At 48.4% G+C, this 24,043-nt stretch overlaps 1 protein-coding gene across 1 annotated transcript; it reads left to right on the top strand.

Moving 5' to 3' along the window:
- The first annotated feature begins 10,860 nt into the window (after positions 1 to 10,860).
- Positions 10,861 to 22,653, top strand: TBC1D21 (TBC1 domain family member 21). The gene is made up of 11 exons (XM_085304030.1): positions 10,861 to 11,003; positions 13,754 to 13,861; positions 15,183 to 15,286; positions 15,782 to 15,876; positions 17,232 to 17,342; positions 17,717 to 17,817; positions 18,647 to 18,743; positions 19,164 to 19,264; positions 21,568 to 21,684; positions 22,386 to 22,475; positions 22,575 to 22,653. The coding sequence occupies exons 1-11, from the start codon at positions 10,941 to 10,943 to the stop codon at positions 22,617 to 22,619; spliced, it is 1,032 nt and encodes a 343-aa protein (XP_085160156.1). The 5' UTR covers positions 10,861 to 10,940; the 3' UTR covers positions 22,620 to 22,653.
- Positions 22,654 to 24,043: the final 1,390 nt, after the last annotated feature.

Here is a 24,043-nt window from a genome sequence, read left to right as displayed (position 1 = left end):
TTTACGCTACATCATACGAGCCTTATAAGCTGCTGAAATGATACATAYCAGATGATCCCAGTACCCAGGTAGCATGCCTGTGAGCTGTAGAGCAATTCCCAAACTCCTCAGCTGGGTGAAACACGCGGTTATGGGAAGCAAGCTCCCATCTGTGTCTCTAGCTCGCTCGCTCCCCGCGGTGAATCGACTGAAAGTGCAGATAGCGCAGGGAGAAGCCAGCTGTGCAGGCTGGAGGAAAAAAAAGGGGGGGGGGGAGAAGCTCCATCTCCAGAAAGCGTATCTGCTTGTGACGTCTGGTTTTACTCCACGGCAGCTCACCAAAGGGGAACTCCAGATCTGCTTCCCTGCAGATACGCTGCTGTGAAACGGCCCGCGTCGGAYGCGCCAACCGGTTGGAGCGCCCTGCTCGCGCCCCCAGCTCGTGCTGAAAGCACCTCGAGGTGAAAACGGCCCGTTCCCTCGGCACTTCCAGCAGGGCCGAGGCAGAGGGAGTGGTTTAGGGTTGTGAAAAGGGAAACGGGGCACGGAGTATGAGGCGAAACCTGGACAAAATGGAAAACTTGGAAAAGCTTCTGCAGAACACGAGGCAGAGGGGGAGGATTATAATTCAGCTTGAACCATTCTGGAAGTTTTTTCACTGAGATCTTTTGTATTGAACTGAATGTCATACCAAGAAGCTTACYCTTAATCATTTCCATGAGACTGAGAAAATTTCACTAAATATAGATGCTAAAACTCTAATTACCTTCATTTTTATTCTACTTTTTTAAAAAGACCTCTTCTAATCCTGGAGGTTCCTATTCTCTATGTAAATGTCTAATTGCTCTTAAAAATCCAAGTAGTTTTTGGTCTTGGTGGTATTTGTTGCCAAGAACGTGCCCACACGTGCAATGCATCGCGCACGATGGTGTTTTGTTTGGCATGCAATGCAAGTGCACTTCTGCTGGCCTTCTGAAAGCAGGTTGAGGTGCATGTTACGGGGTCCAAAACGTGACCTGCCAAACACACGCTGCTACTTCCAGTTATACAGAGAACTGCTGCAATTCTTGCTGGTACAGGTGATTTTTTTTTTTCTTTTCCGCCTTCCAGGGGTTGGTGTGTTTCTAAAGATGGGACTTACAACTACTAGCTGCTGCTGGAGATCATCTTGGTGATTGATACTTTAGCCCAAAATACTGTGTCCCAGTACTGGGATGACCACCAAGTCTATGTGACCTCCTTATTTTCCACTGAAAACTTTGCAGGACTGGTAACGAAAAACATCTAGGTGTAATGAGAAAGAATCAAGAAAGTTGTGCTTAAAAAACCCTAATCCAACGAGGCTGAAAATGTGCTGTCATACTTGGTGGTGAACATTCATTGCAAACCTTCCACCCCAGAGCGGTCCGTGATAGCATGTCACAAAAAAACAGCATTGGTTTCTTCGGAGATTGTGTTATGCTGTCTTATGACCAGACCCTGGTGTGTGTTATCTTCTTTAATTTCCTTAAAGCACGTTCCCAGGCTTGCTTACGGCCATGTGCTTGCTAAATAAGATCTGAGCAGGGCAGTGAGAAGGCTAAAGGGAGGGCATGAAAGTTTAATGGAGGTTTGTCTCTAAAGGCTTAAAATTGGGCTGTTCCAAGTTTTTTACTTTTCTATCTTCTATGCTCTTGATTTAGCATGTTAAATGTTTAAAGACCTAGTCTTCACACCAGGAGCTTGTACAGGAGCTGCAGCAGGGACCCTTGATCTGGTGCTTGTGGCAAACAAAGATCTAATACTGCTTTTTTTTTTCTTTTTTTCTTTTTTTTGGTCTTGTGGGACTTGGTTATAAGGCAGGAGTCCAAATTCACTCAGCTTGGCATTAAACCTTCCTCTCCTCTTCAGAGTGAGGGAATAGCTTTGGCCCAACAGTAAATAAAAGGTTATAATAACCAATCTAAACACTTCATTGGCATCCTACACGCACATGTCTGCAGGTTGCCTAGTTACAAATATAAGAGGCCAGTGGCTTATTTATCCAGGAAATATATTCTGGCTACAACCTCATATCTGAATTTAAACCAGTGTAATTCACTTAGAGCAAGCAATAGTGTAGGTGATCTCGGTGTCATTTGTCTGCTCACCCCCTGTAATTTTCCAGCTTGCCCCAAACAATTTTTTTTAAATGACCAGCGTGTCCAAGTGAGGAGTTTGCACTGGTCTGGCAATGTCAATGAATAACTTACAATGATTTTAATTGCTGTGAGTGGATATTTTTGTTCTCATAAACTAAGCTGAGGGAAGTTGTTCTTGTCTATYGCTAAATCTTGGCTACTTTTCTAGATCAGAGCATCTTTTCCAAGGCCTGCTCCAAGGTCTGCATCCAGGGGTTGCACTGGATGCTGTCGATGGTGTTGCAAGCTGAGATGAGGAGCTTAGAAGGCTGTTTTGTACTTCTGATTCCACCTTTACACTCTGTCCCACTGTTTCTGACCTGTCCCTGTTAAGTCCCACYATGTTTCCCTTAGTCCTTGTGAAACCTGGCTCTCCTTCTCCAGGTCCAAGTGCTTTGCAGATTATCTCTAGGTGGAACCCAGCACTGGTCCTATTTCCCTCTCCCCTACCAGTTAGAGGTGCAGAATGATATAGTGGTCTCTCTCTGTTTTGGGATGCCCCATCAGAATATCCAGCCTGTCATTAAAAGCTGAGCCAAAGAAAACCTTTCCCAATAGATGGGAGGCCTTCCTTGCGATAGATGCTGAGTGGGGCTGACAGGTAGGAATGTTTCACTACCGAAGTCCAGTCCTGGGCTCAGTAAAAGATGATGGTGTATATTAAGGGAATCACGGGTACCATATCGACGTTGGATCTTGTCTTTCTATGCCCTTTGGTCCCAGGATATTTCCACACTGATGAGGAGCTGTGAACTTTGGAGAGTTAACATTAATTAGCTTTTTCTTGCATTGACAGAAACTGTCAGTATTACCTTGACTTCTTCTAAAAAGCCAATTGGTTTGGCTGTTCATTAGGAAATGACTCAATAAAAGTGCTTTTTAAAAAATTTATTGGACCTATAAAAGGAAGTAATATCATGAACAAATGGAGTGATACCAAAAATGACATCCTTTGTGTCCTCACAGAAACCTAAATACTGCAAAGCAGAGTCCATAAATCTTTGTGGGTATTCCCAGCAGCTGCTTAATTTGACCACACCAGGGCCTTGTGGGTAATCAATACATGAGGCTGTTGCATTAAAAAGATTTGTGGGTGTTTGGGGAGTGTCTGATTCTAACGTTGATGGCTTTTCCCACGCAGCTGCTGGGACAGAAAAGACTCATCATTACTGTCCATTTATATAAAATCAGCTTCATCCATTCATGGAGCACATGTGACTTTGGCCAGGCTTTTTCAATATTTGTGGGATGCCAGCATTCACCACTGTCCAGGGCGGAGTGTCAAGGGTGCTCAGTCTCCAGCAAGCCTCACTGTCAGAGGATGAATTTTTCAAAAGACTTCTGTGCCAGATGTTTAAGCGCCTCTGAAAATCTGGCTCTAAAACAGAGGAAAATGATGGACTGTTAGACAGAGCCCTTACACAGSGTTAGAGAGGATGTTGGTTTAAATACCATCTTGGGCTCTGTCTGCCTTCTACAGAGCTCTTCCCTGTCTTCCCTACCTGTAGAAGAAGCTCTGTACCTCTTCCTCCTGGGAGTGRTGTGAGACTAGATCCTGTCATGGATGATGAAGAAATTCAGAGCCCTTCATAAGCAGGAGCATATAATGAAAGTGATGGAGACATCAAAATGAAAAAAAAAAAATATTGGGCAACATTGATCTGTGGAGGAAGCTTGGCATAAGCTTGTGCTCAAAGATGTTTGCATGTTTCCACCAGGATCTCTCATCCATTCAGACTTAACAGTTCCAGCCTCTTCTGCCTCTCATCACAAGAAATGCTTCCCATACCTAAAACCCATTTCTTGTCTGAAGGCTCTTACTGTTTTGTCCTCTTGTCAAGGAAACTGAGCTGCACGGCTATATGTATTTACCAGAAGAGCAGAATATTAAGCTGGTGGGCCAAGCCTTCCTGGGCAGAAGGCTGGTGTAGGATGAGAAGCTGCAGACATGCCCTGTACCTCCGAGAAGTGAGGGGATCCTGCAGAAGTGGGTATTGCAGGATGYAATATGCTCACATCAACTCCCAGCTGCAGGGCTGGGGGACAGAAAATGCCTGAGTTGCTYGTTTGCAGTTGCCAAGATAAGGGCATGTCCACAGCTGAGTACCCAAATCCCTGGAGGGGAGCCTGAAAGCCCCTCAGGTTTGCATGGTCACTCTGTGACCCAGCTGAACACCTATCCACGGTGGTCTAGGGGCCCGGGAATGCTGTTATTGTTCCCCCAGCTATGCTGTGCTTCTGGACCATCCRTTCCCCAGGATGTCCCTACTATCTGGTGTACTTCACGATTCTCAACTGGAGATGGGTGTTACTATGTGACTGGCAGGCCTGAAGGCGTGATTGTGCTCTATACGGCTCTACTTCCACAGGAAGAACCTTACGGTTTGAGATCTCGTACCAGAAAAAGCACCAGCGATAGCAGTCAGATTTAATATATCATTGCCTGGCTGGAAATGTGGCGTTTGTTCACAYGTGCATTAGAAAGAGGAAGCAGCACTAGCCTTACTGTCCGTTCATCTCAGCTGTGTTCCTCCTCTTTTTTGATGAGCTGTGCCGGCATTTGCCGATAAATCTTTGATTTCAAGAAGGGAAATTTATTTCTTTATTTTCTTTATTTTTCCCAACTTGAATAAAGCCAGAGCTGGGGAGAGCACTTTTCCCTGAGCAGCAAGTGATTGGGAAAGGGGAAAGACCACTCTCCTGACTTGTGGAGCTGCCAGGGAAGGGTATCTCCTTGTGACTAGCTCACCAGGCAGACCCAAGAGAAGTCATGTACCATATGTTTGTCTCTGTATTGCTGTTGTCATCCTCCTCCTCCTCCCAGGCAATGGCAACAATGTGCTTGTGTTTTTTGTTTTTGTGTGGGTTTTTTTCTCTATTTTTTCTTGTCCTCAGAGTGCAGGATGCCCTGCAGCACTGTCCTGGAGAAGGTGGGAACTTCAGGCTCTATCTATTTCCAGCCCTTCTTCCCCCCCAAAATCTTTTTCCACTTGAAACATCCGTGCGCAGCTCCCTCCATGTCTTCTGGGATCTTTCCAGGGAGCAAAGAGTGCTAAAACACTCCAGACTGTCACTATGAATTGGAGATTGTTTCTATTTACTCAGTCTTAAAATTGGCTGCTCCTTAACTGCTTTTCCGGTCCTCAGAAGATGCATGTCCCTGCTAATTCTATGTCTACCTCATCACAGKGTGAGCTGTAGTTCTTCCCTGCAGGCTGATGTGCCGTGGTTCAGGGGGAGACTTGGAGAACTGCTCATCAGGYACCTCCTCGATGACACCCTTTCTTGATGCTGCTGCGGGAGGCTGGAGCTCCAGAGAYGCAGGGCAAGTCACGCATCCTGCTCCTCCCCTCTAGGGGAGGTAGATGTCCATGTGCTGTCTTGTCTCTCTGTCAGGCCCTCAGAGACCTATCAGTTCCTGCTGGCTGGCGATAAGCAAGTCTTGAGCACTGAAGCAGGGAGAGGGCATGGCAAGGAGCGAGAATGTGTTACTTCACCAGGCTGGGGAGCATTAAACAGTAATAGAGAGATGTTTGTGTAGCAGCTGCCTATGGGCTTGCTCCCTTCAGCAGTTTCCCATTAATAAGTCTTTGTGAATGTTCCTGGGCACATAAACTTTAAACAGATAGCTTGTCAGCYAGGAATCGAGTCTTTCATAGATCTCTTTGATGGAACAATTTTTAAGAACAAAAATGGGAGCAAGGAGAGAACATTTTCATCCCTGCATCCCTAAAAGATGAATGAGTTGCTGTAGGATGCTGATAGAGAACACTAAGAGCTACGTGGACAATTGTGAGTTTGCTAAAGGGACTGCTACATCCCAACACCCTTTCCTGCTTCACAAAGAGTATTCCTACCTTCAATTCCTTTTAAGACCCTCTTGCTTAAGTAGAAAGATACCAAACTAAAATCCTGTCTTCCTCAAAGAAAATCCTATCTCCTCTTTTCCCACTAATTTCTGTGGTTCCAAGTTTCACTTGCTTAAGTGGGAGACAAGAGCTCMTTGGAAATCTCTTACCTATGTGTTCTTCCTTGAGTATTTTGTGGTCTTTCCGGGAGCCAGAAGACAGGAGAGCAATACGGCTGAGCTGAACTCACCAGGCAAAGCAGTCAAGAGTTTCAGAGTTGCCCAGCGATTTGAGGCACAGTTTGAGACAGTTTTAAGGTGCCATGTTTTCAGATCATGGGCCTGAATGTTGCTTGAAAGACTGGCCCCCTGTGGGTGTGAGATAGTGAAAGATGGAAATAATCAAAATCATTTTTCACTTTTAGAGGTTTGGGCTAGTTATAGCAAGTTTCCTGCACCTTTCTCTCGCATGTCTTGCAGCTCCTAGCTGTTGTATTGAGACATCAGATCTCCCCGTGCAACAATTTAGAGGGATGTCAAGAGAGATCAGAAGGATGGAACGGCTTCTATATGAGAAAAGCTTTAATAGACTGCATCTCATCACCATAGGAATGCGATGACTGATGGGGACTATGATAGAGGTCTATAAAACCCTGAGCAGCGTGGCAGGGTGAACAGGGAGTGATTACTCTTTCTCATAACACAAGGACCAGAAGATATCAAATGAAAGAAGTTTTAAAACAGACAAAGAAGGGACTTGTTCACACAACCCATAATTCAGCTCAGCTRTGTTTGTTGTGTTAGCTAGAAACATAGATTCAGGATAGAATTGGRCAAATATTGAGGGTGGGAAGGAGAAATAAGTTCAAACATCATTAAGTTTTTCTTAAACTTATGGTGYGACAGGGACTTGGGAGCCACTGAGCATGAGGAGCTGAGAGCCACTGGGGGAGTGTTACTGCATGTTTGTCTTGTCCTTTTGTCCTTTTCCTAGGCATTCAGGGCTTCCAGGTGGCTAGGTGACTCTTTTTCTGATGTGAGGACAACTAGTGGTATGTCTTGTGCAATGCTTTGGTGAAGCCCAGAGGTAAGGTCCCCAGTTATAGTGCCCAGTGACCATCTTGCAACTGGGGATCATTGGAGCTCAAGGCACAAGGTATCTGTGCTCCTGGGCTGGTGCAATGGGAGATGAGGAGTCAGGAAGTACTTCTGTGAAGGCAGTGAGGGGGCTTTAGCCAGGGAAATCGCCCCATATTCAGCTCTATTATCTGCAGAGGGAACATCTTCTACGGGCATTAGGGGATGCAGTGTCCCAGGTAGGACCTGGAGTGTCCAACTGTGCTATAGTTTTGCAGATTATTTCAAATGGTATGGATCAGCCYTCTCATCTCAAAACTAATCTTAGCRTTCTTCTCCATCTTTTTAATAAATCAGTGGTTTTTTTTCCTTCATATCTACCCTCAGTTTTTACTTTATCTCCAGGAGTAAGTGAAATTTTTCATGGTAAGTGAAAATTTTCCCAGTATATGGCTCATGAGGGATTGCCAGCTCATCTGGCTCCACGCAGACCTCTCTCAGGGGGCTTGCAAAGCATTTGAATTGTAATGCTGACAACCATACTGAGAAATGCTTCCCTCTGGGCGAAGCAACTATTCAGGGAGGGGGCTGGACCACTGTGGCAACTACATAGAGGTAGAAATGGAGTATCACGATACTAAATGCCCATGTCTGTGCCATGCCATAGAAGATGTCTTCAGTGCTACTCCCTTGACTATATGGGACAGAAGACCACATGTGGCAGCATAACTGAGATATCCCTTTGTGGCTCACTGAAGCTCTTTGAGGAGTGACGCAGCTCATGTAAGGCTGGCCRCAACTTGCCTGGATGCAGCAATGTTGCAGTCTTGCCAAGCCRTCATGAATGACTGTGCTGAATTACACCGGCCCTGATATCCTCATAGGAAGCCCAAGAGAAAAACGCAGTGCAACAGCAAAATATTTAAAGCTCCTTACTTGTGACATGATACATCTTCTCTGGTGACCTAAATGCTCTGGGTGCTACTCGCTGAGTGCAGAGGTGGTCTGTCATGGGGGATGCCCCTGGAGTGTGGAAGGAGAATGGGTTCTCAGTTTTGGAGGTACTGGTTGCTTTTGGTTTGCGGCATCATTTAGCCTCCCCACGGGGTCCAATGCTAGGCAAAGCTTTCTTACTGCCTTCAGAGACCTGGGGAATTTGGGTGCATCGTTGTGTTAAATAGAAAACTCTGCTTCAGCCCACAACTGGGGCCTCTGCAGCAAGTCTCTTTGACTTCAGTTCTCAGGGATGCAATCATGACTTGATCTGTATGAGTTCATATATCTCTGGCTTCACTTTAAAGAGCCAGCTGTCAGCTGGGTTCGCCCCTTGAGTTTGCATGAGGCTGAATTCACTTCTGGTCTCCTCTCCCCGTGGTCAAGAGGACCGGTCTGGACAGAACTCAAGTTTATACAGAGAGAAGAACTGAAGATGTCCAGAAGTRGTAGATATTGGGGGATGGTATGGTGTTCTCTAGAGTTTTTCCTTTCTGTGTTAAATAATGAAAAAATAATGCTTTTTTCCAGTTAAAAATTCATTTGGAAGTGGTGAGATTTCTGGGAATGTAATTAGCTGAGTTCTCCTCCTCCATTAGCTCTCCCCAGAGCTTCTTGGGATCACTCTTTTCTCTTTTCCTCCTCATTTCACTTTTTTTTTTTAGCCTTTTTGCAACTTACTTTGGCTTCCCTAGATAGTGAGTGGGGCAGATCCTTATCATCCTCAGTCAGAATTGAAGACAGCAAAATAGTTATTACATGAGACAAGATCTGGGCCAGTTACTCCTCAAGAGCACAGCGGTAGAAGAGAATTTCTTTGCACCTAGTCTTCTCTTCTTTCATGTGCCACAACATATAATTCCATTTCAGCTCTTGAGGCTCTAGATGAGAGGACTGTGGGTGGGAGATGTTGGTTTTGGGTAAACCTTCCCTTGCATGTTGCTAGCATGAGCATATCACATGCACAGCTGCTAACACTTGCATGGTATTTCTCAGATAATCCGTGGTTTGTTTGCAGTAATGAGGGTTGGTGGCTCATTGGCAATTGATTGGCTCACTTCCACATTGCTGCCAACCAGCCAAGCTTTGCTGCTTGGTGATGTTGGTGTTGAACACAGTGCACTGGGGTCATGCACAGGTGACCCTGAGGATATGTGTGTGAATCCTTCCCTGATCCTGTAAAACAGACTTTTCTCAATTACATCCTTCTGCCTTGTTACTTGTTGTTCTTTTCCTCTTTGCCTCCTCTATACCAGATCCTTTCCCTTTCCTCTGTTTTTTGGTTTGATGACCATGACCACCACCTTGGTGCCTTCTCCACTGCTAACAGTCTATGCATTTGCCTCTTCTGTGTTTATTTCCAGGAGCAGCCTCTCCATGTGTGGCAGCTTTCCTCCGTGAGCTCATGTTCAGCAGAAATCTGCAAAGTTCTCAGTATGGTTTCCTCTCTCTCATGGAGTCTTTAAGTCCTGCTATTAATTTCAGCTCCCCTTCAGCAGTTGTTTCTAGATCTTTGTCCTGTGCTGTCCTACTCCACATCGCACGGGCTCAACCACCAACAGTGAGCTGCAGGCGAAGAAGGGAGCTTCTCTCCCAGATCACCTCGGTGGAGGCCACAGACTCACTCAGGGCTCCAAGAGGACTGGAGGGCAACTCCTGCCTTTTTCTCGAGAGGAGGGAGAGCTGTGTCCGAGCCTTCTCCACGCCTCTGCCTGCCTGCAGCTTGCCCGCAGAGGGACAGGCAGCCGGGCTGAGCTGTTAAAGGCCACACGTTTAACATGGCATGATGACAGTGCGGCAAAGGTCACCATCTCTTCGCAATCAGTATCCTTTCTCTAGTTTTAACCCCGATGCATATCAAGGTCCCATGTATAACTGCATTTCTACAACCAAAGGTGCTGTGAAGGGGTGGGTGAAAAGAGAGTGGGAGTGAAGTGTGCTGGATCTTAAACCTTTGCTAATAAGGAAAATAAGGAGTGGAATTACTCCCTCTGATTCAAATACGAGAAGAGGCTGGTCTGCTCGTACAGACAACCCTTCTGCATCCCACCAGTCAGAGGACAGCAAATATCTCTGCCTGCACCATTCTCATTGCTCGTCCCCCATTTTCCTTCTCTGCAAAAGCCAGTGAGGAGGATTCCTGTCTGCCTGGTAATGCTTTGTAGCTGGCAGGTGTACGGCCTTGCTTTTCCTGAGGCTTTGCTCTTGCCAAATGATCAGCTGCTGAGGAGTTAAACTATTGTTTAAAATAGTCTTCAATTAGGCATTTAATGATGGGGCGCTTGGCACCTCTGAGATCCTTTTTCAGGCTAATTTCACCACATGGGTTCACATTCCTCTTACATCCGAAAGGTTAATTTCACCAAGGTAAGTGCTGAGAGACTCCCCCCTCCCCTCACCCCCTTCCAAAATTATGATTGATTAACATTTATTCTTTTTAATTAAGATTGAGAGGCTGGAACACCAGGGTGCCCCAGCCTCRGGAAGAAGGACAATTATGCAGCAATTGCACAGCTTTGTAATCACATTATACACGGAATATAGACTGAGCTCTACCAAGGCCATTGTAAATAGGTCATCGGCGAACCCAAGAGATGCTGAACGGTTTGGTCATCTTTAAGTCCTGCCGAGGGGCTCRTATTTGTGCCCAGTCCTTTAGGGGACATTCCTGCAAAGAATCCTGRTCTGACTTTGTATCTCTGTGACCTCGTATCTCTGTGACCTCGTGGCATTCACCCAGTGCGCTGTCTCCGCTTTGGAAGCACACAGCCCCCTCCCCTCCTYCTGCAGATGTGTGAAGGAAGAACAAGGGTCTAAAATCCTAAAATCCCCCCTTGCTGCATCTGTTGTGCTGCAGAGCGCTTGAAGGCAAGTCGAGCTGAGAGATGGAAAGTATCTCCTCYGGAACAAACATTTCACAGATTAGATCCTCCTTCTCCTCCCTTCTGGTAAGTGTGTGTGCACCTTGCTGGCTCCAGATAGACCTCCATCATCCAAGAGCCCTCAAGGCAGCTGACAGACTGCCACCAACAGGGGGGGGGGGGGGGGCTGCACTGAGACCAGGTGGAGTAGCAGGGATGGAGCAGCTCTTAGCCATCAGTCAATGCTCAACTCTTGATAAGCTGGGGAATGAATACGACAATGGGCAAACTGCTTTGCTTGGCCCAGTATCTTCGGTGTGGGCGCTCAGAGTAGAGTAAGCACCTAGGAAGCATACACAACATACTACTTTTTAATACTCCCCCATACACTATTTTCAGCTCAGAAGCTTTTCTCAGAAGGACCGAGAARAGATTAAAGCCCAAACATGTACATGCAGGGTGACAGAAACGTACCCTGAAGGTGTATCAGAGACAGGATCTGAAAGGTTGGTAGACTGTGATTTATTACAGAGCTTTGGGGCAAGCACTGGTTACATTGGTGTAGCCCAGTGCTGTGAGGATGTTCCAGTTTAGGAACTCATCCTTCTGGCTGAGTCTTCTGGCTCTGTAATGCACCTTGGCTTGGCTTACCTGAAGCCAACCTGGGTTTTCTGCACCATGTTTCTCCTGTGCTCCTAGTCCTAAGGTAAGCAGAACTGTCTCGGGTGTGTCAGTAACCAGGACATGGTCCATTTTCTCCTGGAGCGTGGAGAATTGATAGTGGCTGAATAAGCATATGGGAGTATGGCTATTGGAGTCAGACCAGATAGCCTTGTCTCCAAGAGTGGCTGCAAGCAGTTTCTTGTGATGGTAATACTTTGGCCAGTATGCTCTCCCTATGTCTGGTAGCAGTAGTGAGAGCTACCAGACCTGTTGGTTCTTTTGGGACTTCTGTGCAGAAGCAGCAAGTGAGATCAAGGAATATGCGGATTAAAAAAAAATAACCACAAACACACTCTTCTGTAAACAGAACCAAAGAGGGAGCAAAACCTCAGGGCATGCAGATCTGAAAAAGTGTCCGCGTTCAAAACTCTGACCCTTTGCTGGTGATGTCTGCACCTGTGGACTTGAAGGTCTCGGACACTGTCAGCAGCTGGTAGATGGAGCAAGGAGGCTGTTGGCTGTTTATGGATATCAAGGGGCTTGGAAGGGAGCTGCAAATTAATTTGAAAATGCCAGGTGCACATGCATTAGAGGCAAATCTGCGTACTTTTGGGGAGTGACTGTAAGCGCTACTCTCAAATGTCACTCAGTGTAATGCTGTTAACGCTCTCCAGCCTGGTATTTGCGTCAGTGCCCAGAGCTGGTAAGTCCACTGGAGGCAGGAAAATCCACTCTCATTTCCCTTCAGTTTGTTGCCAGGTTTAAAAAACAGTCAACTTCCCCGCTCCCTCTCTGTTAAAAGAGTCGGGCATCAGTATTGATGGCATGTTTCCTGAGCATTGCTGCCTGCATAACCGTTTCTCCATGGACCTTGTCTTTTGAACTGCAGAGGCACATTATTAATTGTTTTTTTTTTTCCTGCTGGATGCAGAACTTTCTGATTCTAATAATGTTTGCTCTCCTCATCTGCTCTGCTGATTTTCCTTCTCTTAATTTCTCCTCTCTGTTTGTTTCTAATTAGCAGTTCTAACCTGCACCATACTTGCCTTTCATCCTTTGTGAGAGGCAGACTTGGACTGGAATTAAATGGAACGATGTAGACTCGGGGCTGTGTTTTCCCACCATGGGAGTTAGGGTACAGAAGCAAGGGGAATTAAGAGCTGAAGGCAAACAGGTTGCTGAAGTGGTTTACAAGCTTCAGGGTGGTGTTAACCCAGGCAGCAATTAGGGATCAGAATAAAGGGATGCAGCTGCAGGGGATACAAGGGCCAGAGGAGGTGGAGGTGGAGGTGGAGGTGGAGGTGGAGGTGGAGGTGGAGGTGGAGGTGGAGGGGAAAGCACAAGCCACTTGCCTTCCGAGTTGGATCTCTGAGAGTGAAGGGACCTGGATGCTGACAGCTTAGAAAGAAAAGGTGGAACTAGCAAACCTAGGGCGTATGGGCAGCAGGGGATTCGTGTGCTGGGGAGATGCTTCACCTCAGACTGCGGATAGTCAGCACAGTGCCAAAAGCCACTCTCAAGAGGCAGAAATGCTTGAACTGAAGGTGCGACGGTAGCACGGGTAGCCGCGTCCTCCCTTCCCCGTGCTGCGAGGGGTGGGTCGCCCTATGGCTGTATGGCAGGGAGCTGTGGGGGACAACGAGGACGGTGGGCGTTCGAACGCTGCTGCTCTGGACAAAGCCGAGACTGAGCGTGAAGATCCGGCCTTATGTTTCGTGGTCTATGAGGTGTCATGCTGGCTAGCTCGGGAGGGTTTGAAGGTAGGGTTTCCAGACCTGAGCCACACTGCTTAGTGCTAAAGAGCCTCTGCTCTGTATTTATCAGCTGTTGGAGTCTCAGCCCCTGCACAGCAGAAATCTCACAATAACCCACATCTGTGGCTTACACCTATGCTTCATGAGCTGAAGAAAGCTTTTTCATTACTCCAGCCACAGCAGCCAGCTGGAAACCTATTTGGCTCTTGTAAAACAGAGCCAAGGTGGGATCCTAAACATGTGTTTAGCGTTGTATTGCCTGTTACGTGTAACTGTAGTTCTGATGACATTCTTCTTCCCTGCTTGGAGGTGGCTTGTGCAGCTGAACATGTTCTTATCTCCTGTTATTAAATCCAGGAGAGACTTTTACCCTGCTCTCCTCCTCACTTGAATAACCCCTAGCTTTCCCCCTGCTTCTAGGAAACCAAGAAGCTGCCCATCGACCAGTGTGAGTGGGAAGGCTATTTTGATGAGAGCGGCCACCTGGTGAAATCCTGGGATTTTATTTCATCCAGCATCCTCGACAGGGTGAGGAAGTCTGAAACAAGGATGGTGACGGGGAGTGGAGGGTATTTTGTGTTACTGTCTCACCTCAGGGAGCTCAGGTCCCAGCAGGGATGCAGATCTTTGCTAGGTCGCACAAGGGACCTTTGAGCCACCTTCATTTTTCTCTCAGCCCAACGCCCTGATGGTCCCCACCAGTGAGAGCCAGCAGTCGCTTGTGGTTGTTGAGGGGAAAAGCTCCAGGAAACTGGTAACGCTCCTGGGAGCAGCAAAGGGCTGTGAAGTGCTTCTGGCCTCCAGGAGTGTTCSCAGCCTCACACCCAGCTTCAGAACCGGGCAGGTTTGCCTGGGGAGGCAGCTGAAGGGCTAATGATCCTTGGAAAAGTGGCTCCCCCCCCCCCCGTTTTTTTTAGAATATGTTGTTGATCAAATAGCATCCCTTTGCCTAGCAATGCTGCACACTTATCCTCGTTTGGCATCTCCCGCTTGCTTGCTTGCTGCTGCTKCTTTTCTTGCCGTTTACAAATTAGTCAACTTTGCCCAGTGAGGAAGAATTGATTTTTATCACAAAACACTTTTTTTTTTAAGCCTCTAAAAAAAGCTTTTCATTTCCGTGAAAGGAGCCAGGAGAGCTCACAGATGAACCCAGACAACCTGTCACACTTCTCGAGAGCTGTGAAAACACTCTGGGTCTCCATTGCCTGGGCTGRTAGTGAGAAATTTTACTGTTTGTGCTTAAACACAGCCAGTTTGGTCTTGAACCGACCCCTGGGGAGACAGCTGGGGCTGGGTGTAGCTCAGGTGAGCTGGGATAACTTCTGGGTGTGTCAGGCCTTGCCCRCTCGTGACATGATGCCTGGTTGGAGTGGGGACCCCACGGAGAGGCAGGACTACAGCTATTTGCAGTGTGGTGGAAAGTTGTGGGTTTTGTTCTGGAACATCTTGATCAAAATGCTTCTGAAATTATAACAGACATAGGATCAATTTTGTTTAAAAAAAAGTTGCAGCCATTTTCTGTTGAAACAGTTATTGTTTGTTGAGAAGCCTTCCTGAAAACCCCAAATAGTGACTGTTTCCCAGTTTGTTTTTTAAGGGAAGTGGCAACCTGGAAGCACCTTAACCACAGTGCGAAGTTGCCTACTAACAAAATAGGAAAGCCTGAAAGTGCTAGCGCAAATAGCACGGGCTGGGCCAATGCCATACAGCCAGCTCCACAAGCAACTACCCAGATATGAGCACAAAATGCTCCCAAAGGTACTGCCGGGGCCACGGCCCCCGCTGAACCAGCCGGCACGCCGTGCTAGCGACCATCGCCCTCCCAAGTCACCCATGCTGCTGTCCCCAGGGCCTGGACCCATCCGTGAGGTCAGAAGCGTGGAAGTTCCTCACCGGGTACTACCCGTGGAGCAGTTCGCGAGATGAGAGGCTTGCGGTTGAAGGCGTGAGGAGGTACGTCTGGCTGTCTGCCCATCGGGCTGCCCGCCTGCCTTAGCTGTTGGGTGGGGTAGAGCTGCTGTCACRTGCAAGTAATTTCCTATTGAATCCTTTGGCACCTTATGACTGGGTGCCAACCTCTCTGAGGTGTCTGTCTTTCACCTCCAGTTTGGGTGGAGGCCAGGTGTTCAGAGACTGAATTGCCCTCTTGGTGTGGAGCCCAAGGAGTCCCTGGAGCCCTGAGGGCAGATGCTATTATTTTAGCTGTTCCCTTTCATGCTTTTTCCACTCCGCTCTTAAAAGCTGCTGTTCAGAGACCTTTTCCTCTGCTGATCACAGTCATTTTGGGGTAACAGAGGGAGCCAGTGCAGCTTTGGGACCCACTAGTCCTTCCCAATCCAGTAAAGCAAAGCTTTACTGCAGCAGGTTTTGCTGTGTACCAAATGCCCAGGGTGATTGGACAATGGCCATGCCTCCCGTGGTGGGCAGCCATGCGTCCCCTTCTTGCAGGAAGAATTACGAGTCCTTGGCCAAGATGTACAACAAGATACAGCCATTGCTGGAGACGGAGCACAGGGGTTTCTCTCAAGTCTGCAGATTCATCAGTAAGTGCTTGCTTAGTCCTGCCCCGTGCGAGTGTGAACGCTTGTGCAAGTGCGTGGTCTTCTGGCAAACTATAGGCACTGGAGTTCTACCTGGTTTGAGCTGGCTGGGATGAGTCCCTGGGCCATGCCATGGTGGCAGAACACAGCRGGAGGGAGCCCAGGGTGCAGGTGGCTCTGCCTTTAGAAGGAGGTGCAGAGCTGCAAACCTGCTCGCTGGTACCCGCTCGCAGCTGGCCAGTGCAGGTGGGCATGCTCACCTCATGTCTGGCAGAGCTCCCATGCACATCATTATATTTCTGAATACCTAAAATTCCCCACAGCCATTCCAATTTGTGACATTTTTCTTCTACTTTGCTCATCCTGAGTTTCTGTATTTGACTGCTAGAGCTGGCACCTGCTACAACACTGCCTGGAGCCATCAGCTTTTCAGTGATGGGTCAAGTGACCCAGAGAGAGAGAATTATATATAGAAAGACAGGAGATAGAGATGTCATTAGAGAGAGGCTGAGAGTCTGGAGAGCACCTCCAGGCCCGTTTTTTGTGGATGAAAGGAGCTTACTTCAGTGAATAGCATTATTATATTCAGATTCCCATTTAGGTTTCTCCAAGATGTACAACAAAAGGAATATTAAATGATATTGCAAAATTTGTGTTACAAATCAATGTAACCTGCATAAATCAACTCAGCAGAGGAAAGAAGGCAGGGTCTGTGCTGCTGCTTCTTTCTTTTCTTTTTTTTTTCTCTTCGTTAAATGCCTTGCTGAAATTAAGTTGCTTCTTTAGAAATGAAAAACACTACATCCAGCTGGAGAAGACCTTAGAAAAATGTAATTCCTTCAGCCAAATACAACTCCTTGCTTCTTTTCTTTTTTTTCCTCCTCCATGAGTGGATGAAGAAGAAATCACTCTCTATCTTTCTGTACAAAGTTGCCTGCTTAAAGAGCTGTTATGAGATTACTCAAATTTTTCAGAGCTAAAACTTTACCTATATGCAGACAAACATGTAGACAAAACTTTGGGGTAGAAGGGAAGCAGGGTGACAGGATTCTTGGACCAGGAAGAAATTTGTGATGAAAATCAGAGCAAGAAAGCTAAACCAGAGCCCTCTTGAGGGTTCTCAACCAGGTAAAGATATTACCTTTGAACAAAGAGRTCACTTTTGAACAAGTCTAGATTGCAAGAATTGACTGTACCAGCTCAAAGCGTAGTGGCCCAGCTCCATCTACACCGCTTATCTTGCCTGTGAGGTTTTCTGCAAGGCTTTTGTGCATGCAGAACTGATGTTGTGAAGTAGCCTGGTACAAATATTTTGCTCCAAATGTGAAACTCAAGTGACCATTTCTCCCTCCTCCCAGACTCAGACCTGCAGAGACTGTACACGAGAGATGCCCAAGGCCAGACCAGGGTGGACAAGAAGCAAATGGAAAAGATCCTTTTGTTAAGCTACGTGTGCAACRTGGAGGCTGGTATGTGAGGAGCAGCTCTTGTGTGGCCCCGGAGGGGCTTTTCAAAGCGAGGACCTTTCCCCAGCTGAGTTCAGGCCTCATTAGCAAAGGGACACTGTGCTGGCCTTCCCAGAGCCCGTGGAGGGATGTTCTCCATCCTGCTCTCCTCTGGATTTCTGGGGACTCCTCTTGCCTTTCTTTTCTTTGTTCTGCATAACCCATTCCTGCCTGGACTCTGTCCTTGCCGCTGTCCTGCTGAGCTCTGCCTGACCTCTCAGCCCTCCTAGTCTTGTCATGACTGCCTGTCACTCCCTGCGCACGTGGCTGGCAGTGCTGAGCCCAGTCTCTGCTGGCGGGTACACGTGAGTGCATCTGCGTATCCTTTTTCCTGGCAGAATACCAGCAAGGCCTTCATGAGATGCTCCTGCTCTTCCATCTTCTAGCTGAGCAGGAACATGAGATCTACTGGCTCTTCCAGTTCTTCCTCCAGAAAACAGTAAGTTTCTGGGTGCTTTTCCCCTGGATGAAGCCCCACATTGGGGCTGATGCTTTCGGGGCAAAGCAGCTGCCCATAGTCTCCAGCCTTCAGGTTCACCTCCGCACCCCCACCAGTACAGTGCCTTCCCTTGCCACCTCACAGTGACCCCTGGTTCGGGCTGGCCTTCTCTGTCCTTGCTGCGTCAGACTCGGGAGCCAGGCCAAGGCTGAAGGGGTGTCAGTGGGGGTGGCACCGTGGTGAGGTTGCAGAGAGCAGTTCAGCCAATTCCGACTGAAGGAGAACACCCCTGCTGACTCCGGAGGGAGGCAGGCAGGACCTTTGCGGGAGGTTTCTGAGTTTTGTAGCTGCATAAGCCCCCAGGCAAGCTCCCCCTCAGCGCCAGCATCTGCTGCCTGCCCTGAAAGACGATCTGCTCAGGATCCCCACGTGTCTTTGAGCAGCGGGCAGGCAGGAACCGTATCCAGAGGCTGCTTAGCATAAGGCAGATCAGCTCACCCCGTAGGGGTAGGGGAATGAAGGGACACACGCCGCTGCTCACACTATCTGTGCGCGCTGTGTCTCAGGAGGGTAATAGTCTGCCACTGCCCCTGACTGTTGGAAGTGGGCATTGCTCAACCAGCAGCACCCTGTGCTGTGATACTAGCCAAGTTTGGATTCAAATTCTGCTGCTGATCTCTGCAAGGACTGGAACCACGGTAATTGGGCCAAATCCTCAGTTAGGAGGCTTTTGGATTTATGGGACAGGTGAAGCGRGCTTTGCAGCTCTAGACAAGCTGGGCCATCTGATCTTTCCCTGATCTGTGTTCCTGCTTTCCRTGTCCCCCAGGAGCACAGCTGTGTGATGAACATAGGTGTGGGGAAGAATTTGATCATGCTGAAGGCATTGATTGCTTTTATGGATCCCACATTTGCAAAACACCTAGGTAAGTCCCAAGCCTCTTCCCTGCCCTCTGAGCCCAAAGAATATGCTCCCATAGGCCAGAAAGCATCATTTAGAGAGGATGCCAGCAAAGGAAGGTAAATATTTGAACAGTGATYGGCTTTACCTATGCCTGCTGAATATGCTGAGGATGTAGGTCAGGGACACTGAGCAGGGGTTACACATCTTGGATATCCTGAGACAACYGCTTGGGAGCAATTTGAAAGACCGTAGCCCTTTACACTCACTTTTCTGAATTTATCTCCCTTTACAATTCATCTTGCAGCCTAAGCAACTACTGACTGAAGAAACCCAACCTGGCAATGTGCCAATGTGCTCCTTGCCCCATGTCTTGCAACTGTTTCCTTTTACCTTCAAACCCTAGCTTAGTTTCTGATCAGAGTTTGCTTTTCTCATTTTTCAGAAGGAAAAGGCACACAAGTTATTCAGTCGTTGTTCCCCTGGTTTTGCTTCTCCTTCCAGCGAGTGTTCAAATCCTTCTATGATGTCTGGAGGCTCTGGGAGGTGAGTGCTTTTTAATAACAAGAGTCTGCTTCTTTTGGGGTTGTTGCTGTTTTGGAAAAGCAGACATACCCCCAAACCAAACCACTCCCACACTGCTTCTGAGATGGCCTGTGTGGTGTTGGTCCCTTGTCCTATCGTGCGGTGTTTTCCTGGGCGTGGSGTGCTCACACTGCCTCGTGTCTGTAAGGGGAGACGGTGGTGTGTCACAAGGRTGGTGTTCCACCACCACTCCTGGGGACGGTGTGCTGAGCAAGATAGGGCAGAGTCTTGCAYGGCTTTCAGCTTCCGATAAGCCCCCATGGTGAGGTTCAGATGTTTGGGATACACATGGGACAACAAGGATTGTTGTGATTYGTGTAGTGCTTTGGCCAGGTACATTGTTCTTAACAGATGATAACCACTGGATCCAGATTCTTCAAAGGTATAAGGTGTCTAATTCCTCATTCCTAGCAGAGGACCTTGATAGGCCCAGGGCTTTGGATGAAATATGTAACCCTTAAGTGTCTTTGAATTCAAATTTAGGTCAATTATAGCTCCCATAAAGAGCTGTTGTAACCACCTTCCTCAAATRTATCTCAGCGGATCTACAGTCAACCATATACTCTTTTCTGAATACGTGATAAAGATTCTGCTCTTAATCATCCTCCTGGGGCCGGGAGGCATGTCTCTGAGTATGGCAACACCTTTTTCAGGTGGCCAGACTTGCCCCTGTTCCCCAGGACAGTTATCCCTAGAGCTCCTAGTGGTTTGCAAAGCAGGTGACAATCGAAACCAGGAAACCTCAGCACTGCCATCGAGCCCTCCAGCAAGATCTCCTGAACGCTGATGCAGTGCTCCTTGGCAGCCYGGCCAGCTTTGCTGTGGGCTGTGGGGCAGCACAGTCTGTACCCCTACGGAGCTGGCTCTGGCAGTGCCCTCCCCATCCAGCTGCAGCCCTGGCATCCACAGTGGGACTTCAGGAAGAAGAGAGGCTGCTGGAGCAGCGGGATTCCTCACCCTCCCTGTGCAAGCTTCTCTTTGCATCTCATTTCTCAGTCCCGCTCTCTGGAGGCTTTGATTATCTCAATTAATATTTGCACAGACTCTCTCTCCGCGCTCGCCCCTCTTGATGAAGTCTGYGCGGCAAGTGTTTGCTCTAATTATTCTCCGCCTGGGCAGCGGGAGCCCAGGGCTGCGGGAGCCCTGCCTGGGCAGGGAGGAAGCAGAGGAATCCTGGAGACAAGAGCAGGTCCTTGAAACAGGCTGCAAGCTGCCTTTGCCATAGAGCCACAGGGTGGGCTACATTCGCCAGCCTAGTTTGGCTGGTCCCAGGTCTGTTTTTTTGTGGGTGTCCATATGCAGGCTTATTCAGAGATCAATTCTGATGTTCATTCACTTAAGATATCTCTGTCTCCTACTTCTTTCACCTTCCTGACTAGGGAAAGCTCTTACACAGAGCTAGCTGGGTCAGGATTTCCATTTAGATGTAAATTGTGATCTGTAAAATTCTTGGTGTGCAGCTAGGGCATCTCTGGGCTTTTCAGGCCTCCAGGAGCCCTTCTTCAGAGTCTGTGTTCAAGCATCTTGRAGCACAGAGGGCTCCACTGGAGGGGGCAGGGGTGGGAACCCTCAGCAACAACAACAACAGAAAAACAAACGGCCCTCACCAGACAGGAAGATTAGGTGTGGAAGTCCTTGCTGCAGGATTTTGAGGATGCTAGAAGTTTGCAGGGTTTAGAGGGAAACTGGACAAGCTGATGGGAGAGACACCTCTTCAGAGTCCTCCGTGGCTCAGAAAGTCCTTGCAAATTGTTGGGGACTAGGAACGTATCGGGGCAAGTACTGCTCATGCCTGCCCTGGTTGTTACTYTTACCTAAGTACCTACTTTCAGTGAACCTCAGAAACAGAATATAGGGCTACCTGGACCTTCAGGCTCATTTGCTACATCTGCTCCTATGTTCTTATGGCAAAGGGGCCCCCCAGACACCACCTTCAATCTGGGGTCCCAAGTGCAAAGGGTTTGACCTGTCCACAGTGCTGCAACCCTCCCTTGGACCATTGCAACTTCTCCTGGACTTGTAACAACCATAACCCCCTCTTGCAGCATCCACAGACCCCTCCTCMCCGCATTTGGGGTCCTTGGAGTCAAAATTGCCAGAAGGAACATCAAGGAGTTGGGGTTGCTGCTTTGTTATTTTTTCAGCCTATTAGAGGGCTCAATTCTTAGTATGAGCGGCTCTGGTTATCTTGGCTTGGAGATTTTACCTGTAGGTTTCCCTGATGTTTTCTTCCCCACCCACCTCTCCCATCTGTTTCCCCCAAGGTTTTCCTGACAGGGAAGCCCTGCCGAAATTTCCAGGTGATTGTGGCCTATACGCTGCTGCAGACAGTGAGAGACCAGATCCTGCGGGAGAACATGGGTGGAGATGACATCCTGATGGTGAGCGGGTGTGCGGGGAGCCCTCTGCAGAGGGTGCACTGCCATCCCCCTGCCCAGCGAGGGGAAGGACATCCCATCTCGCTGGGTCGCTGCTTGCTCAGCCCCCGAGCTGCCAGGGCTTGGGAGGAGCTGCGCGTTGGCCGTTGCATACCTAGCCTCSAAGCAGCGTTTCAGGAATCTAGCAGGCCTAGATTACTGAATAATGACTTTATTTTTATTTTATTACTGAATAAATGACTTTATTTTCCTGAGAGAAGAGTGAGAAAATCCAGGAGAACGGATGGCTGGATATTTTAAGTATCAGGAAGGAGAAGGTACTTTGACAAGGAAAAGGAGCCTGATCTCTAACAAATTTTGATTAGATGGAAGCACGCAAAGGGAGCTCTGGTAATCAGCTGTGGGTAGCTGCGCCTTCCTCTCCCTCACAAAGCACCAGAGCAGGAGGAGGAAAGAGATTACACCCAGGTTTTGAGTCCTGTGCTTGGGCCTCGCTGTGGTCAAGGAGAGGAAATGCAAGCGGAGAAGCAACAAGGGGAGAACATGTAGGAATTTCAGAAAAGAGGAGGARGATCAAACTGAAAATCAAACGTGAAACCTGGGACTCCCGTTTGCCACCCCTCTCTGATAACTCCTCCTCTGACCAGAAACGGAGCAGATACATGAGACCTCTCTGATTTTTCTTCATCTCTTCCCCTGGCCAGCTCTGTGGGAACCTTGTGGACCTGGATGCTGACCAGCTGATCTCCGAAGCCTGCTCCACCTATGACCGCCTCCTGGAACATGCAGACAAGGTGAGAGGCAGGGCCTCCCCAGGGAGGTGGCTGGGGATGGCCCTTGCGGGGCTGAAGGGAAAAGGCTGTTGTGTCATGGTTTCAACTGATCTTCCTCAGGTGCCAGCTGCACTGATGGAATTCTTCACCCAGGCAAGGAAATAGAAGCAGGAGGCAAGCTGGTTGAGCTGCAATAAACATGTGCATACAAGCTGGTGTGGTTTGATGGGGGAGAAGAGAGAGATGGAGTTTCTTGGCTTTTTGTGCTCTGCTGTTGATGTACACTGGTCAGGAGATGGATCTGAGCTCATGGCACAGAGCAGTTTGTATGGATCTTGTGGCCAGGTTTGAAATCTCAGGCCTGTCAGCACCCAGCTTTATCCTGCTGTCCTGTTCCAGCCTCGATCAACTTGATAACATCCCAGCCTGAGGCAGGGCATCATCCCTACCTGCAGCGTTAGCAGTGGGATGAAAGAAGACAAGCAGAAAGGCAAACAGGAGCTCCGAGCTCCTCCTCTGCTCTGGAAGGGCCCGGGCAGAAGGATAGTCCTTCCCAGAGCAGATGTGAAATCACCTGGCCTTCAGTCATTCATAGTGGGGGATCTGGGTCTGTTTTAAGACTACCTGGCACCTACTCAGATCACGTTAATGTCCCAGCTTCTGCAGGACCTGTGTGAATGAGGCCCTGAGGCTTGCACTAGATATCTCATCTTTCASCATGAGACAGCCCGTGGCTTGCTCTTGTGCCACTGGTCTGATGAACCAGACTGTGCAGGGGGAAGACACCATGGGTGTGGAAATCATCATCCAGTGGGGCTCTTTGGATGGACCCTGTGAGTGGGCACCTAAACCCTGCTTGTTGGCCCATCTCTAGCACATTAGTGAGGTTTCAGCTCTGTGCAGCAAATGTGTGAGGTATGGGGCTGGCGGCAGGGGAAGAGGAAGAAAGCACCAGCTGTGTGTGCTTTGGAGACTTGACAGATCTGCAGAGAAGAGGGGAGGCAGAAAGCAAACATCTCCCTGCAATGCCCCTTCTCTCTGCCTTGGCCTTTTCCCTCCCTCGTTTTTTTCCCTTTGAACTGGAAAGAGCCAGAAGGGCCGATATTCCCCGGCGCCTGGCTAGTTAAGGACAAAATAAACAACCACAGGGAAGAAAACAGTGACTGAAGTGGAGCACGGCTACCCACTGAACTGTGGCGTGTTCAAAGTGACCTTGACAGATGCTGTGGAACCTGCAGGTGACACTTATCAGATATGACAGGGATAGAGCGAGCTGGGAAGAGGCTGTGTGAGGAGCTGTGACATGACTTGAAGATGTGGTGAGAGTCACAAGAGCTTCAAACACATGGTGTGTCCCCTTGATCCTGCAAACCGCATCTCCCTGGAGCACAGGCTGCTTACCAAGGGGACTTGGGACCCTGCAGCATTTCCGTTATGGGCAATTTGCCTGCTCTTTTAGATGTATGGAGGAAGATACTGGCCTTGGAAAGGATATCTGTGTGTTTCTGTTTTCTGGGTGTTTTTGTCTGCTTGCCTTGACTCTCCTAACGCCCTTCAGGGCTGTTGCCATGTCACYTGCTGCTTTGGCT

The sequence above is a fragment of the Rhea americana genome, unplaced genomic scaffold (genome assembly GCF_003343005.1).
Source record: "Rhea americana isolate MKP2758 unplaced genomic scaffold, rheAme1 scaffold_201, whole genome shotgun sequence".
Classification (NCBI taxonomy): domain Eukaryota; kingdom Metazoa; phylum Chordata; class Aves; order Rheiformes; family Rheidae; genus Rhea; species Rhea americana.
This window is presented reverse-complemented; position numbering and strand designations above follow the sequence as displayed.